General features: G+C 32.2%; 1 protein-coding gene across 1 annotated transcript in view; it reads left to right on the top strand.

Annotated features, from left to right (window-relative positions):
- The window catches only part of LOC124364933 (putative ATP-dependent RNA helicase TDRD12), a 90,525-nt gene extending 78,203 nt beyond the window's left edge, over positions 1 to 12,322 (top strand). The window contains exons 26-30 of the mRNA XM_046820762.1: positions 1,894 to 3,248; positions 5,897 to 6,021; positions 9,414 to 9,521; positions 10,317 to 10,459; positions 11,145 to 12,322. Coding sequence (XP_046676718.1) covers positions 1,894 to 3,248; positions 5,897 to 6,021; positions 9,414 to 9,521; positions 10,317 to 10,441 — 1,713 coding nt within the window. The 3' untranslated portion in view covers positions 10,442 to 10,459; positions 11,145 to 12,322. The remainder of the gene's footprint in view (positions 1 to 1,893; positions 3,249 to 5,896; positions 6,022 to 9,413; positions 9,522 to 10,316; positions 10,460 to 11,144) is intronic.
- Positions 12,323 to 13,064: the final 742 nt, after the last annotated feature.

Genomic DNA, 13,064 nt, shown 5'->3' with positions numbered 1-13,064 from the left:
TGTTGTGATTGAATTAATTAATAGTCAGGCCAAGTTTTGAGAATTAGACTTTGTAATATGTGCACATAGAACATTCTTCATCATTAACTATTGTGAGATCCAGCATAATTAGAATTAAATAGTTTCTAATTTATGAAAACATTTTAATATATTATTATTTTGTGTTTATTGTAAGATAACATAGTTTCCTTTTCTTTTGATTAATAAAAGTGAAATTGATGTGTTTCAAACTAAAATTATCATTTAAACAGCTAGTTGGTTTAAAATAGTTTAAATTAAACAGTAAAAAGAGATTTCAATTTGTTAATGAATTTCTGTTTCGGTAGATTATGTAGAAATAAGCATACTCTAATGTCAAAATTTGTAGGAGATATTTTGCTGATTGTGGCCTCCAGAACACAAACTGTAATCAGGAATGTATGTTTAATTAATGTATGTTTTGTGCAGGGGCTTATCCAACAATAATCAATAATAACATAATAACAGAATAAATTGTTGGCCTCAAACTTGGTAAAAAAATAATGCCTTAGATGAGATAATACCTTTGAAATTTATGCAGTTATAATATTATATCTCGACCAAGAATTGTATGTCAGAAGCATTGGATATTTTCAAACAACTTTTGGATTTGCAAATATTTTATAAATGTAAACCTTTCAAGGTCTCATTAAAAATTGCAACAACTGTCTCCATGTTGTATTTATTTTCCTCTATGTTAGAGCTCTTTTACATTATCGAACCAAATAATTTTTTCTGTACAATTTTTAATTTTTTGTTTTTACAGAAGGTAAATTAATAATTCTAAAAGAACTTATACATTCTTTTAAATATTTTGTTTATGTGTATAAGTAATAATTTGTTACATACAAAAATAAAATATCAAATTGATAAAAAAGTAATTTTTATTTTGCACACATAAACACTAGACAAAAATTGAATGGATAAAGGTAAAATGGCACTAAAATACCATCAGGGAATATGGTTTTACTCACTTAACACGTATTTGAAGTTTTTTGGGTTTGATCATTTTCCTCATTGAGGATCTAACGTACATTGTAGTTATGTTTATTTGGCCTAAATCCAAGTCTAGGTGTACTTTTAGTTACGAAAGATTAAAAAATAAAACCAGCGACAAAATCTAGTTAATCTATAGTCGACGCGAATTACCGTGGTCAACCTATATTCGACAGCCGGCCTCAAGGGAAAAGGTTTCAAGATTCTGGCTGTTCAGTTTTGAAAAATAATTATTATATCTCAACTATCAAGCATCTTAGAGAAAAACAGTAATAATAGCTTTAGAATTATCATATTGTATACAACCAGTATTTATGCTACAATGTAAAAAAATATCTTGTGAGGTTGTCTTACAAAAATTTGAGAACCAAACGAAATTGAAGCAAAACACATATGCACGTTTATAAGTGTATTTTCTAACTAATGACATATAACCCATGTCCACTTTTTTAGGAAATCGCTGATGTATTTACATTTTTAAGATTTCAAAATGAAGAAGCTTTGAAAGTATTATGTTAACATCCCAAGCAATGAATAGCCTTCATACCATACTCTATAAATTAACATTCTACAGTAATAATGCATCTTCAATTTGATACTTTGAGATGAAACCACTTATGAAATATACATTTTCAGACTGCGTCAGAAACTTTATTGTATCTTAGAATGTATGTTTTTAACTCTGGATGTGTAAAGGTGTGGTTTGTGCCATCTGCTGCAGAGATCCCATAGTGGGGGTATTTTATTATGACAAGAAATTAATATAATATAATTGTTTTATTACTGAATTTATTATTATTTTAAATCTTAAAGTATTAAATTTAGTTAGTAAAGATTTATAGGCATATTTTGTGGTTTAAATGACAACTTTGTTTTCAGTATGAGCAGTTAGCAAATGATGCAGATGTTTCTGAAAATGAAAACAACTCAGGAAGTTCGATCTTGTCAATGGCACAGTCAAGAGAATTGTTGCCACAGGAGCCCCAACCTTCCAGTCAGAGATCTTCATCGGATGAGAGTTTATTCTCAGAGAACCTGAAGAAGAATAAAGAAACGTGTGAAATACTTAACAAAGAGTACCTCAAAACATTACCCGCTCCAGGTCTTCCAGAACTTCCACTCATGAAAAAACATTCACGATCAGGCCATTCTTCAAATCAAAACCACCAATTGCTAAACAAAGAAGACAAAGAAAAGTATCATAAGATAGAACTTGAGATGATCAACAGTGCCTATTCTTCTGAAAAAAGTGAACCAACACCAACACGTGAATCAATACAAAACTCGGAGTCGTTACCGAATTATGAGTCAACCCCAAAAAGTGGTGAGTCAAAACTTAAAGATGAATCTTCACTGCTTAATGAGACATCAATTTATTCTTTAAGTGAAATTTCTGCCATTGAAGTTGCTCCTTCAAGTTTGAGTGAAATCGTTAGAAATCCAGACACTAGCAATAATTGTGTTAGCCCTTCTAATGCCCCACTCAAACTGACAGGTTTATTCACTAAGTTCACTGATCTAATACCATCTTTCCTATTAAGCCCAAAAGTGGAGAGTCCTTCATCAAAATTGAATCTTTTGGAGAATGTAAAGCCTTTTTTACAGCATGTATCTATAGATGAGACGGGGCGAAGTGATAGTAAAGAAGAGAGTCTTGAAAGCAGCAGAATAGAAATGCGATTGGATATGAATGAGTCAAATGAAATTGATGTTTCATCAGCACCTTGTGAGGATATTTTGAGTATGGAAAATACAGCAGCACAAGATCAATGCCATACCTCTACTAAAACTGTTGTTGAAAATAATGAAGAAATCAGTGTATTAAATTCTATAAAAATTTCTCTGAATGAAGAAAGCATTGCAGAATTAGAATCAAAGAATACTTCAACTGATTTGAGGAGAGAACAGGCCATTTCAGGAGCCGATCAGTCTTTCACAAACAAGTGGGTTGAAGATGTGCTGTCGAACTCGGAAGAAGAATTTGTAGTGACAGAGTCAAACGAACCTTCAACTCCAGAACAAAAGGATTCACAAATACCTGTGGGAAATTCCAGAAGGCCACCCAACACTGGATCTGCCGGGTATATTCCTAACGAAGAGGAAGTTTTTAAATGCCCCGCAAGAATTCCACAGGTGGAATGGTATCAGAACGAAACTTATATTTGGCTGTACATCAAACTCCCTTCTGTTAAACTCTACAGAGCTAACTGGGAACTTACGTCTTTTAAATTTAGGTAGGTAATTATTTATTATACACTTTGTTTAAATTTATAACCTTAATCTTGAAGCAGTTTGCACTTTATTAAGTACTAATGTACGTATATCAAATAGTTTTATTTTTTTATTAATTTATCATAAATCTTTATTACAATTTACAGGATGTCCCAAAAGGCAACAAATTATTTTCAAAGAGGAGGCATTTTAATTCGGGTAGCCTTTGAAGTTCAAATTGGTAGTATTAGACAGTTAAGCCTGGTTTTGTAGCATGAATCGGACATTGTCAGTGATTGGGTTAATTTAAAGTCACTTATATTTATTTTGGCCTATTGATATTTTTTTTGTTATTTATTTATACTGGATTGCTAGGTCGATGGCAAAGCATTCTACCATTGATTGTATTACTTACTTACTTACTTACTGCCGTGGCTCCTGGTACCCAAGGTGGTACTTTGCCTCGCCAACACACTGCCTCCAGATCTCTCTATCCATTGCCTCTTCTTCCCTTCTTCCCAGTTTTCTTATGTCTCTTCTGATCTGGTCTCGCCATCTCAACTTGGGCCTTCCTGGTGGTCTTCTGCCCTCCGGATTGTTTACAAGGACGTTCTTGACTAAGGAGTTGTCCTCCTTCCTTAGTAAATGGCCAGCCCATCTCATTCTCCTACTTCTCACCTCGGCCACTATGTCTGGGTCCATATATAGTTGCCTCAACTCCACATTATGCTTTATCCTCCACTCTCCATCTTCAAGGGTTGGCCCATAGATTTTTCTCAATAATTTGTTCTCAAATACTATCAAACGTTTTTCTGTTTTTTTACTTAACACCCAGTTTTCTGAGCCATATAACAGAACTGGTCTTATAATGGTTTTATATATACGGAGTTTGGTCTTGTGTGATAGTAGTCGAGAGCTTAATAGCTTGTGGCATGCTGATAAACTTCTGTGTGCTGCATTTATCCTTTGTTGTATTTCCATGTCTTCTTCATTATTATTCGTCAGCATTACTCCCAAATAAGTGAAGTTGTTTACTTTTTCAAATTTGTGCCCTTCTATTTCTATATTATTCTCATTGTTTATTTGGGTTGTTCTCCCACACTCCATTATTTTGGTTTTCTCTTCATTTATGCTTAAACCAACTTTTTGTGTATGGTTTAGGACTAACAATTGATTGTATTAGTTACAACAACTAATAAATTCAAAGATTCTACTCTTCTTCCATATTTTAATTCAGCATTTTTGTTGGCACCTTAACAAGTATATGTCATGGCCTGATGGTCGGATGTAGTATTACTGGTGCTTTTTGCTCCTTTATTTATATTATTCACTCCATGATTCGTTAGTGTTAGTTTGCTCGTAGTTTGTTTTGGTCGGCAGATCATTTTGCATAGTTTGTGGTGTTCTAGCTGATTTTGGCAAATTTCCGTATTGATTTTTTGTATCAAGTCTTCATTTATGATGGTAGGGTACCTTTATCATGAAATTATGTTCCTACCCTCATTAAAATGCTTATATTTTTTGGCACATGACTAGTTTATTACACCTTTACCATAAACTTTATCAAGGTGCTGGTGAATTTCAGTACGACAAAGTTTTTTGTGTTTAAAATATAAACACAGTAGTAAGTATCTGAGATCCAATTATTTAAGCCACTAGGTTACACATTTGCTGCAGGAAATAAGACGATGTGTGAACACAAAATGCAAAAAGAACAGTTGTCTTACTTACCCAAAAATGATGTAGGAAGTCCTAAACGTTATTTAAAGGTATCCAGAAACCCTTGTGTAATTGAATTGATGACATTATTCTCAAGGCTGGAATAGCTGCCTGCTGCCCCTGTGCCGGTCCTTGTACAGTACATGCCCAATATTTCACTGGTTTTATTGTCCCCCCTCCTCCCCGTGAATCAGTTTCTGTTTATTTTCTATATATTTATTTGTTAAACAAACAAAGTTACATTCTCCCCTCACCCCTCTTGATAACAATATCCATTCCCATACATTGTTCATATATTATGTCATTAGCAGAACTGTCTGAACTTGAATTAGATTCTTCACTGTCATAAAACATGTGTTTAATGAATTCAATATCCTCTTCCATTGGACTCCAATTACATGTGAACAAAGAACATTATCCAAGATGGCAATCCGAGAACGATTGCCCGAAAAAAAAAGAACAGTGGAACCAGCACTACACACGGTTTGCAACACAACCTTCCTTGCCCGTTACTGGGTTCAATGAATCAGAGTGGAGTGGGGGGGAGGCTGCTTTAGCAGTCCATCACATAGTGCAATATTATGGCAGTACTGCAGAAGAAGCCCGCCACAGCAAGTGTGTTGACCGTGGCAGTTAAAACAAATTTATAACCTTAGAAAGGATGTACAAAATTACGATGAATATACAAGGATTGTGTTGATATGTGGGTTCGCAAAACACTGGTAGCACTGTGTTCACATTGTTAGTTCGAGTGATGACAGTACAGGTTTAGAACTTGTTGTATTGCAGTACTGGCTAAAAGTGGCTAACCTCGTACAGATTTCATGTACAGACTGTATGAACTCAATGTGCTATTGATTCTTACTATAAAAATGACCCTTGTATATCAGTATGGTGTACAATTTGTTCTGTTCCAACCATAAGAAATAACCTTTGCCTTGTCCTTCTGTAGAACCGTTCACTGCAACCTGCCTTATGAGATGTATCTGGAATTGTTCACTGGCCACAAGCCCGAGTCTGTCCAACTGGCTTCAAAAGCTTTCCATTTTGAAGTTAGACTGGAAAAACTATCTCAAGGTACTCCCATTAAATGTTTATAAATTTAAGAATGATTATTTTACACAACACCTAGAATTTAAGTGTTTACAATTATTCTTTTTACTACTGCTTAAGGCTGAGATGAATTTTTAAAATTTGTTGTAAATTCACAACAATGTGGTTATGTCTTGCTTGTGTAAAAACATTGTAAAATTGAGTTTTTATACGTATGTTTTTATAGAAATAAAAGAATTTTCTTAGTCCAATTTATGGTGAAACAGACAACAGAATTAAATGTATAGATAAACAGATTTTATCTGTCTGACTTCATTATTGTGGAGGGGAGGGCTGGGTTCGATAAAGGGGTTAACAAAATTATATTTATCCTAAAAAAATAAAACTTACATGTTTCCTTAAATCATAATAACAAGAACAACAACAATAATAATAATACCGTAGTAATAATAATAATAATAATAATAATGTTTGTTTCCTCAAAAATACAAAGATCATGACCATACAAATTACAGTAATAAACTAACCCTTTTTTAATAATACATAAATAAATAGAGGAAAAAATGCGACCTCAGAGGCAACCCTGATTTGAGGCTCCATAAAGTGTGTAAAATATAGTTCTTGCTATTGGCAACATTTATAGGTTATTTTTCTGAAGACAATCATAAAAGAAGAACACACAATTAACTTTTTGAAAATATAAGTAAATGATAATAATACATAATTAACAAGAGCAATAAATAGTAAACTTTGTCCTCTGTCTTTAATAATAATTGAACAAGAATAAATAATAATTTATCAAAAATGAATAATTCACATAAATAAAATAATAATAAATTACCAAAACAAATAATTTAACAATGACAATAATAACGATCAAAATACAAATAGACAGAGATAACAGGAATTACCATAATGTAAGTGAAAAAGTAAATATTGAATAGCGTTTAAAACTATATTATAAGTACATAGTGCCAACTGAACTACATGCAAATTTACTAATTTTTAAAAGTTTTTGATGCCGCTCAAAATAAGAAGGAACACAATGATATAACAAGCATAGAAACAGAGTAAGAAGAATACTACACCATCAATCTCAAACAACCATTTCCTAATCTCGTTTTTAAGTTTATTATAATTTGTAATCTCTTTGATGTTATCAGGTAGTACGTCTAACAGTTTAGGACGAATATATTCATATGTTTTTTGTAATATGTCTAGGGATCTAGTGTGTATGTCTCAGTTAGCTATGTTATATGTACTTAATTTCATGTTATTTGGTCCTAAGTTTCAGATAATCTGGTACCTAGATAAGTTGAATGAATTAAATTAGTTTTAATTAGTTTATATATTTACTTATTTACCTATATCTCTTGAAAATGTCTTAAGACGAAATATAGAGAATTTGTATGTTCTTTTTTCTATTTTTTCTATTCTTATTGAAGATATATATATATATATATACGAGGGTAATTCGGAAAGTAAGGTCCGATTCACGTTAACCAGACAAGCAGTAAGCGAGCAGCGAAATGCGCATGCGGCCTGACTCTCGGCATGCATTGCGCACAGAACGACGCCATTTGCAGTGAAATCGTAGTCTGCTGTTGTCTGTGCCTTTTTAAAATGTTTAAAACTATTGAATGTCCCGCCGAATGTGAAATACGGTCTGTGATACGGTTTTTGACAGCAAGGAACGTTTCAGCAGCGGATATTCATCGACAGATAAGTGAAGTGTACGGCCCAAATGCAATGAGTGACAGCAAAGTACGGAAGTGGGTGAGAGCTTTTAAAGATGGACGGGAAAATGTCCATGACGAACCACGATCTGGCCGGCCTTCAGTGATCACCGAAGATTTGGTGAAAGCCGTCGATGAAACAATTCGTGAAAATCGGCGATTCACTGTTTCTTCATTAGCAATAGAATTTCCAAACGTGAGTAGAACCACATTGTTTAAAATTGTTTCTGAAATTTTGGATTTTCGCAAATTGTGCTCACTTTGGGTTCCCAGGCTGCTTACTGAGGAACACAAAAAAGAAGAATGGGTATTGCTCTTGAATTTTTGATCCAATATCATTAGGAAGGTGATAACCTTTTAGACCACATTGTGACGGGTGACGAGACATGGGTTTCCCACATAACCCCAGAAACGAAACGCGTCGATGGAGTGGCGTCACTCGACGTCACCGGCATTTGCGTCGTCACTCGACAACGGCGGCCGACTTCTATGACACCGGCATTCAAAAACTTGTAGATCGTTATGACAAGTGTTTAAAAAAAGTGGAAATTATGTAGAAAAATAGTGATTGATGTCAGGAATCAAATAAAACAAGTTTTTTTGAAAAAATCTGTTGTGGTTTTTTTTAAATAAAAAAACGGACCTTACTTTCCAAATTACCCTTGTATATAATGTTATTATGTAAAAGGCTGTGAAACATTGTTATGGATGTTTTAGTAAATGTCACAATTACAATGAGTATTCCTACTCACTTTCACTTTAACTTAAGTTGAAAATTGTCTGAGCTACATACAAAGATGGTTAAGGTACAACATTTCCAATTCAAATAATGTTATTATGTAAAAAGCTGTGAAACATTGTTATGGATGTTTTAGTAAATGTCACAATTACAATGAGTATTCCTACTCACTTTCACTTTAACTTAAGTTGAAAATTGTCTGAGCTACATACAAAGATGGTTAAGGTACAACATTTCCAATTCAAATAATGTTATTATGTAAAAAGCTGTGAAACATTGTTATGGATGTTTTAGTAAATGTCACAATTACAATGAGTATTCCTACTCACTTTCACTTTAACTTAAGTTGAAAATTGTCTGAGCTACATACAAAGATGGTTAAGGTACAACATTTCCAATTCAAATAATGTTATTATGTAAAAAGCTGTGAAACATTGTTATGGATGTTTTAGTAAATGTCACAATTACAATGAGTATTCCTACTCACTTTCACTTTAACTTAAGTTGAAAATTGTCTGAGCTACATACAAAGATGGTTAAGGTACAACATTTCCAATTCAAATAATGTTATTATGTAAAAAGCTGTGAAACATTGTTATGGATGTTTTAGTAAATGTCACAATTACAATGAGTATTCCTACTCACTTTCACTTTAACTTAAGTTGAAAATTGTCTGAGCTACATACAAAGATGGTTAAGGTACAGAATTTCCAATTCAGCATGTTAAACTATGTGCTGTTTAACATTTTAATACAGCTGTCTATTTGTCTTATAAAAAATGTAAAAAAATTCCTTGAACTAAAGTCATTTCCCAAAAACTGCTAATTTCAATTTTCTTTAAAAACTCCGTCCAAAATGATACAGAAGTTGCGTGCCAATTCTAAAAAAGCTGATAAATATGTTTTGATTGAATTATATATTCTCAATTTTGTTTATTCTAGGCAAGAAGTACAATTGGCCAAGATTAACACTGAGTGCAGATAAGCCTCATTGGCTAAAAGTCAATGTAGAAAAAGCTTGTGGTGACTTGGAGGAATCCGAGGATGAAGGTAATCGTGCAAATTCTCCACTATTTATGTGAAACAGAATAAAAAAATAAGTTTTATAGTTACTCTGTTTTTACAACTGAAATTTGGTACAGATGCTAGAAAACATTAAAAAAATTTGCTAAACAATAGTAACTAAAATTTGTCATAAACAGGTTGTGGTTCATTTTTCTTAACAGGGAAATAATAATAGCAGGGAAAAGGTTGTTAATAAGAATACATGATTTGTCTGACTTCTTTTATAAAGATTATATGCTTGGTACTTATAATTAAAATTTTTAGCAGCATATTTAGTCATTATACAAAAAATTATGTAATAAATCCGAATTTTAAATGTATTTTCTTATAATATAACTCTTTATCAAGCAAATGATGAAACTTTGACATTAATTGGCTATTGAGTAAATAAATAAAGAACAGCACATACCTGTTAGCTATCAGCTACTCTAAAATGTTGGGACAAATATACTTCCCATATTATGCCCTATAAAGTTGGTTGGTATTTTCAGTTGGTTTGTGAAATGTAAATGTTTTATATCCTAGTTAGGATGGGAAAGGATATTTTTTAAATCTCAGCTGTTAATACTCTACTTTCTTGCCCACTCATCTGTGATATAGTTCTTCTTTGTTTCAATCTATTACAGTCCTGATCATAAACTCTTGTTATTTTAATGATTTAGTTTTCTCAGCTTCATTTTACCCTACGGCCCTATATCTTTAGAATGTCCGATCTGATCTGGCAACCTATGTTTGTGCATATTAAAAATATATACTGATTAATCTTTAATATTATTACAGATTTGAAGCCGACCCTGTGCCCTATGGAGCTGTTGAACGATGCAGCGAGTGACTCAGAGTCCCAGGTTTCTGACTTGTCAGACGCTAGCTCACTGGCATGCTCCGACTTGATATGCTTCGACTAGATACATTGACAAGCATGGGTAAGTTATCTAAATGAGCTATTGCACAAAAAGAGATGTTTTAATTGACAACTTTTTGTGGCAAGACTCGTTATCTCTCTGAATGAAAGTAAAAATTTCATATGCTTTGTGTTTTATACCATAGTTTGGTTGATTATTGGATGAGTGTGTGAAGAAAATAAAGGTAATTAATTAACTTCTTATACACAATTTGAATTTTACTTATTGTAAGTGAACAAACAGTATATATTTCTCAAAAATATTGAAAAAAGAGTTAATGGTTTTTGGTTTCTGGAATTTCATTGTTACCCAGATTGATAACAACAGTGTTTGGTGTATAAAGTTTAGGCTGTACTAACAACCATGTACACACTTGTAAGGTGGGACGACATCGTACGAGGGTTAGATTATTTATAACAACAAAATGTGTTATTTAAAAATGTAACGCCACTGTAATGGACTCACTCCATTTTCTGGACACTTAACATTTTTGTTTTAAATAATGTTTTCCTTTGTTGTGCAAAATTTATATATATATATATATATATATATAATATATTGAATAATATATTGAATATATATATATATATTTTTTTTTTATATTGAATATATATAAAATATAAGGTTTTCAGTACTTATATTTTTTTAAACATTCTTACATCCAAGTATATTTTTCATGTATATTGATCATAAATATTTGTTTCAGGCTGAAAAGAATGGAAAAGGAATGTACTATTTACTCCATCAAATGGATCTTATCAGAAAACTCAAAAACAATTTGAAGGGTTTTGGCTTATAAAGAGTTGTTAATTTTATTGTTATGATATGGTAAAACATTTTAAATGGAGCTAAATTGAAAATTCTACTCACTTACGAGCGTATGAATTTTATTAAGAATAACTTAGATGCCAAGATGTAACACAATATTTTTAAATAACTATAAACAAGCTTAGCAAGCTACAAGGGTTTTTATACAATAACAGATGGATATAATTTTTATTTTAAGTTATTAACATATATTCAAATATGTTTTTGTGACTTACAATATGTTTCCAATTTTGTTTTTTAAACAATTTTCCAGGAAATTTCCAATAAATGTTGTTGTGAAAGTACAGAAATTCAGGTTGAATAAAGCATATTTGGTTTTTATTATGTAAAGAATAAGTCTTTTCTAGTCTAAATAATTAAAATATGTATACTTTTTTACTTTGATTCACATTAAGTAAAATGTATGAAACGTTTTTTTTAAATGTTAAACGTTTAAGAATCATTAAAAAAATATTGATAAACTTGTTACAACTGTATTTCTATATTTGTGCTTGAAATATGAAATTTTGTTTTAGTTTATACAACTGCATACTTATTAATACTTGTATATTAAAAACAAAGTTGTTTCTGTTGTAGTACATTTTGGCAGAGCAAGTTTGTGCAAAAGATTTACAATTATAATATTAAAAGACCACTGCGTACACATTTTTCTGTTTATAGACACAAAAACTGTTCTGCTATATTTCAAAATTCTTAAAGTAATCGTGTCCGCATTTCGTATTATGAATTCAGAAGATAGAATTCGAAACATATTAAAGTATGTTCAAAACATTTGATAAACTAATTGAAATTTGAAATAGTCCACTTTGTTTAGAATCAGTTTTATTTAAAAAATAACACAGATTAGTGAAGATATGAATTAGTGTCGTCAAACTATTAAATAGCTTTAAAAACAATACAGTAGAACTCCGATTATCCGAATTAATTGGGGATCAGGCCGATTCGGATATGCAAAAATTCGGATAGTTGGATTTAGCATGGAAATTATGCAAAAAAGGAGTATTTTACATTAAATAAACAAAAGTCCATTGAAAACGTTGTTATTTTAATACTATAGAGTACAGTAATAAACATGAGCACACATCAACGCAACTCTCAAGGTACAACGCAATTCGACTGCTAAATACACACGCGAACGGAACTGGCATACGGCTCAAGCGCACTGACCGGCGGGCGGCGAGACTGCAGTCGATGTGCAGGTGGAAGGGCGGGGTGTTCTAAATATAGCATGCGGGAGTCACGTTACCACGGTAACGGCACATACGCCTGGCGCACGGGCTCCTGCCCCTGTCTACGTCATGGCACGTTTCGTCGGGCGGGCGCCGTCACTGTTATTTGACGACTTTCAAATTTTACATAATTTCACCGAATCGTGATTCGGATAATTGGGGATTCGGATAATAGGGGTTCGGATAATCGGAGTTCTACTGTATTATTAATTATGCTTCAAAATGGCGTTTAGCCACAACTAAAGTATTTTTGATTGAAGTAAAGTGTGTATCTCGTAGATGATTTTCATCTATACTGGTGATGAAAGATCAGTGATTTGCACTTTCTGTTGTGAATATAGGAGAATAGCCTTTACTGCAAAAAGAACTGAGTCAGTTAGTAACTTTTTTAATTCAAAATTATTTTCTCCTACCGTCTTAATAAGTGAGAGCTTATAATTTGCAATGTTTAATCAGTCAGTCTGTATGTTAAAATTATTGCATTATTGATTATAAAAGGTTTCTGAAATCTATTATTTAAAGAACAGGTTATTTAATTGCGTCAAATATGAATGATAACAAATATGTAG

This window comes from Homalodisca vitripennis, chromosome 6, assembly GCF_021130785.1.
Source record: "Homalodisca vitripennis isolate AUS2020 chromosome 6, UT_GWSS_2.1, whole genome shotgun sequence".
In the NCBI taxonomy this organism is placed as follows: domain Eukaryota; kingdom Metazoa; phylum Arthropoda; class Insecta; order Hemiptera; family Cicadellidae; genus Homalodisca; species Homalodisca vitripennis.
The sequence above is the reverse complement of the archived record's forward strand: the minus strand, read 5'-3'. Positions and strand labels throughout refer to the sequence as shown.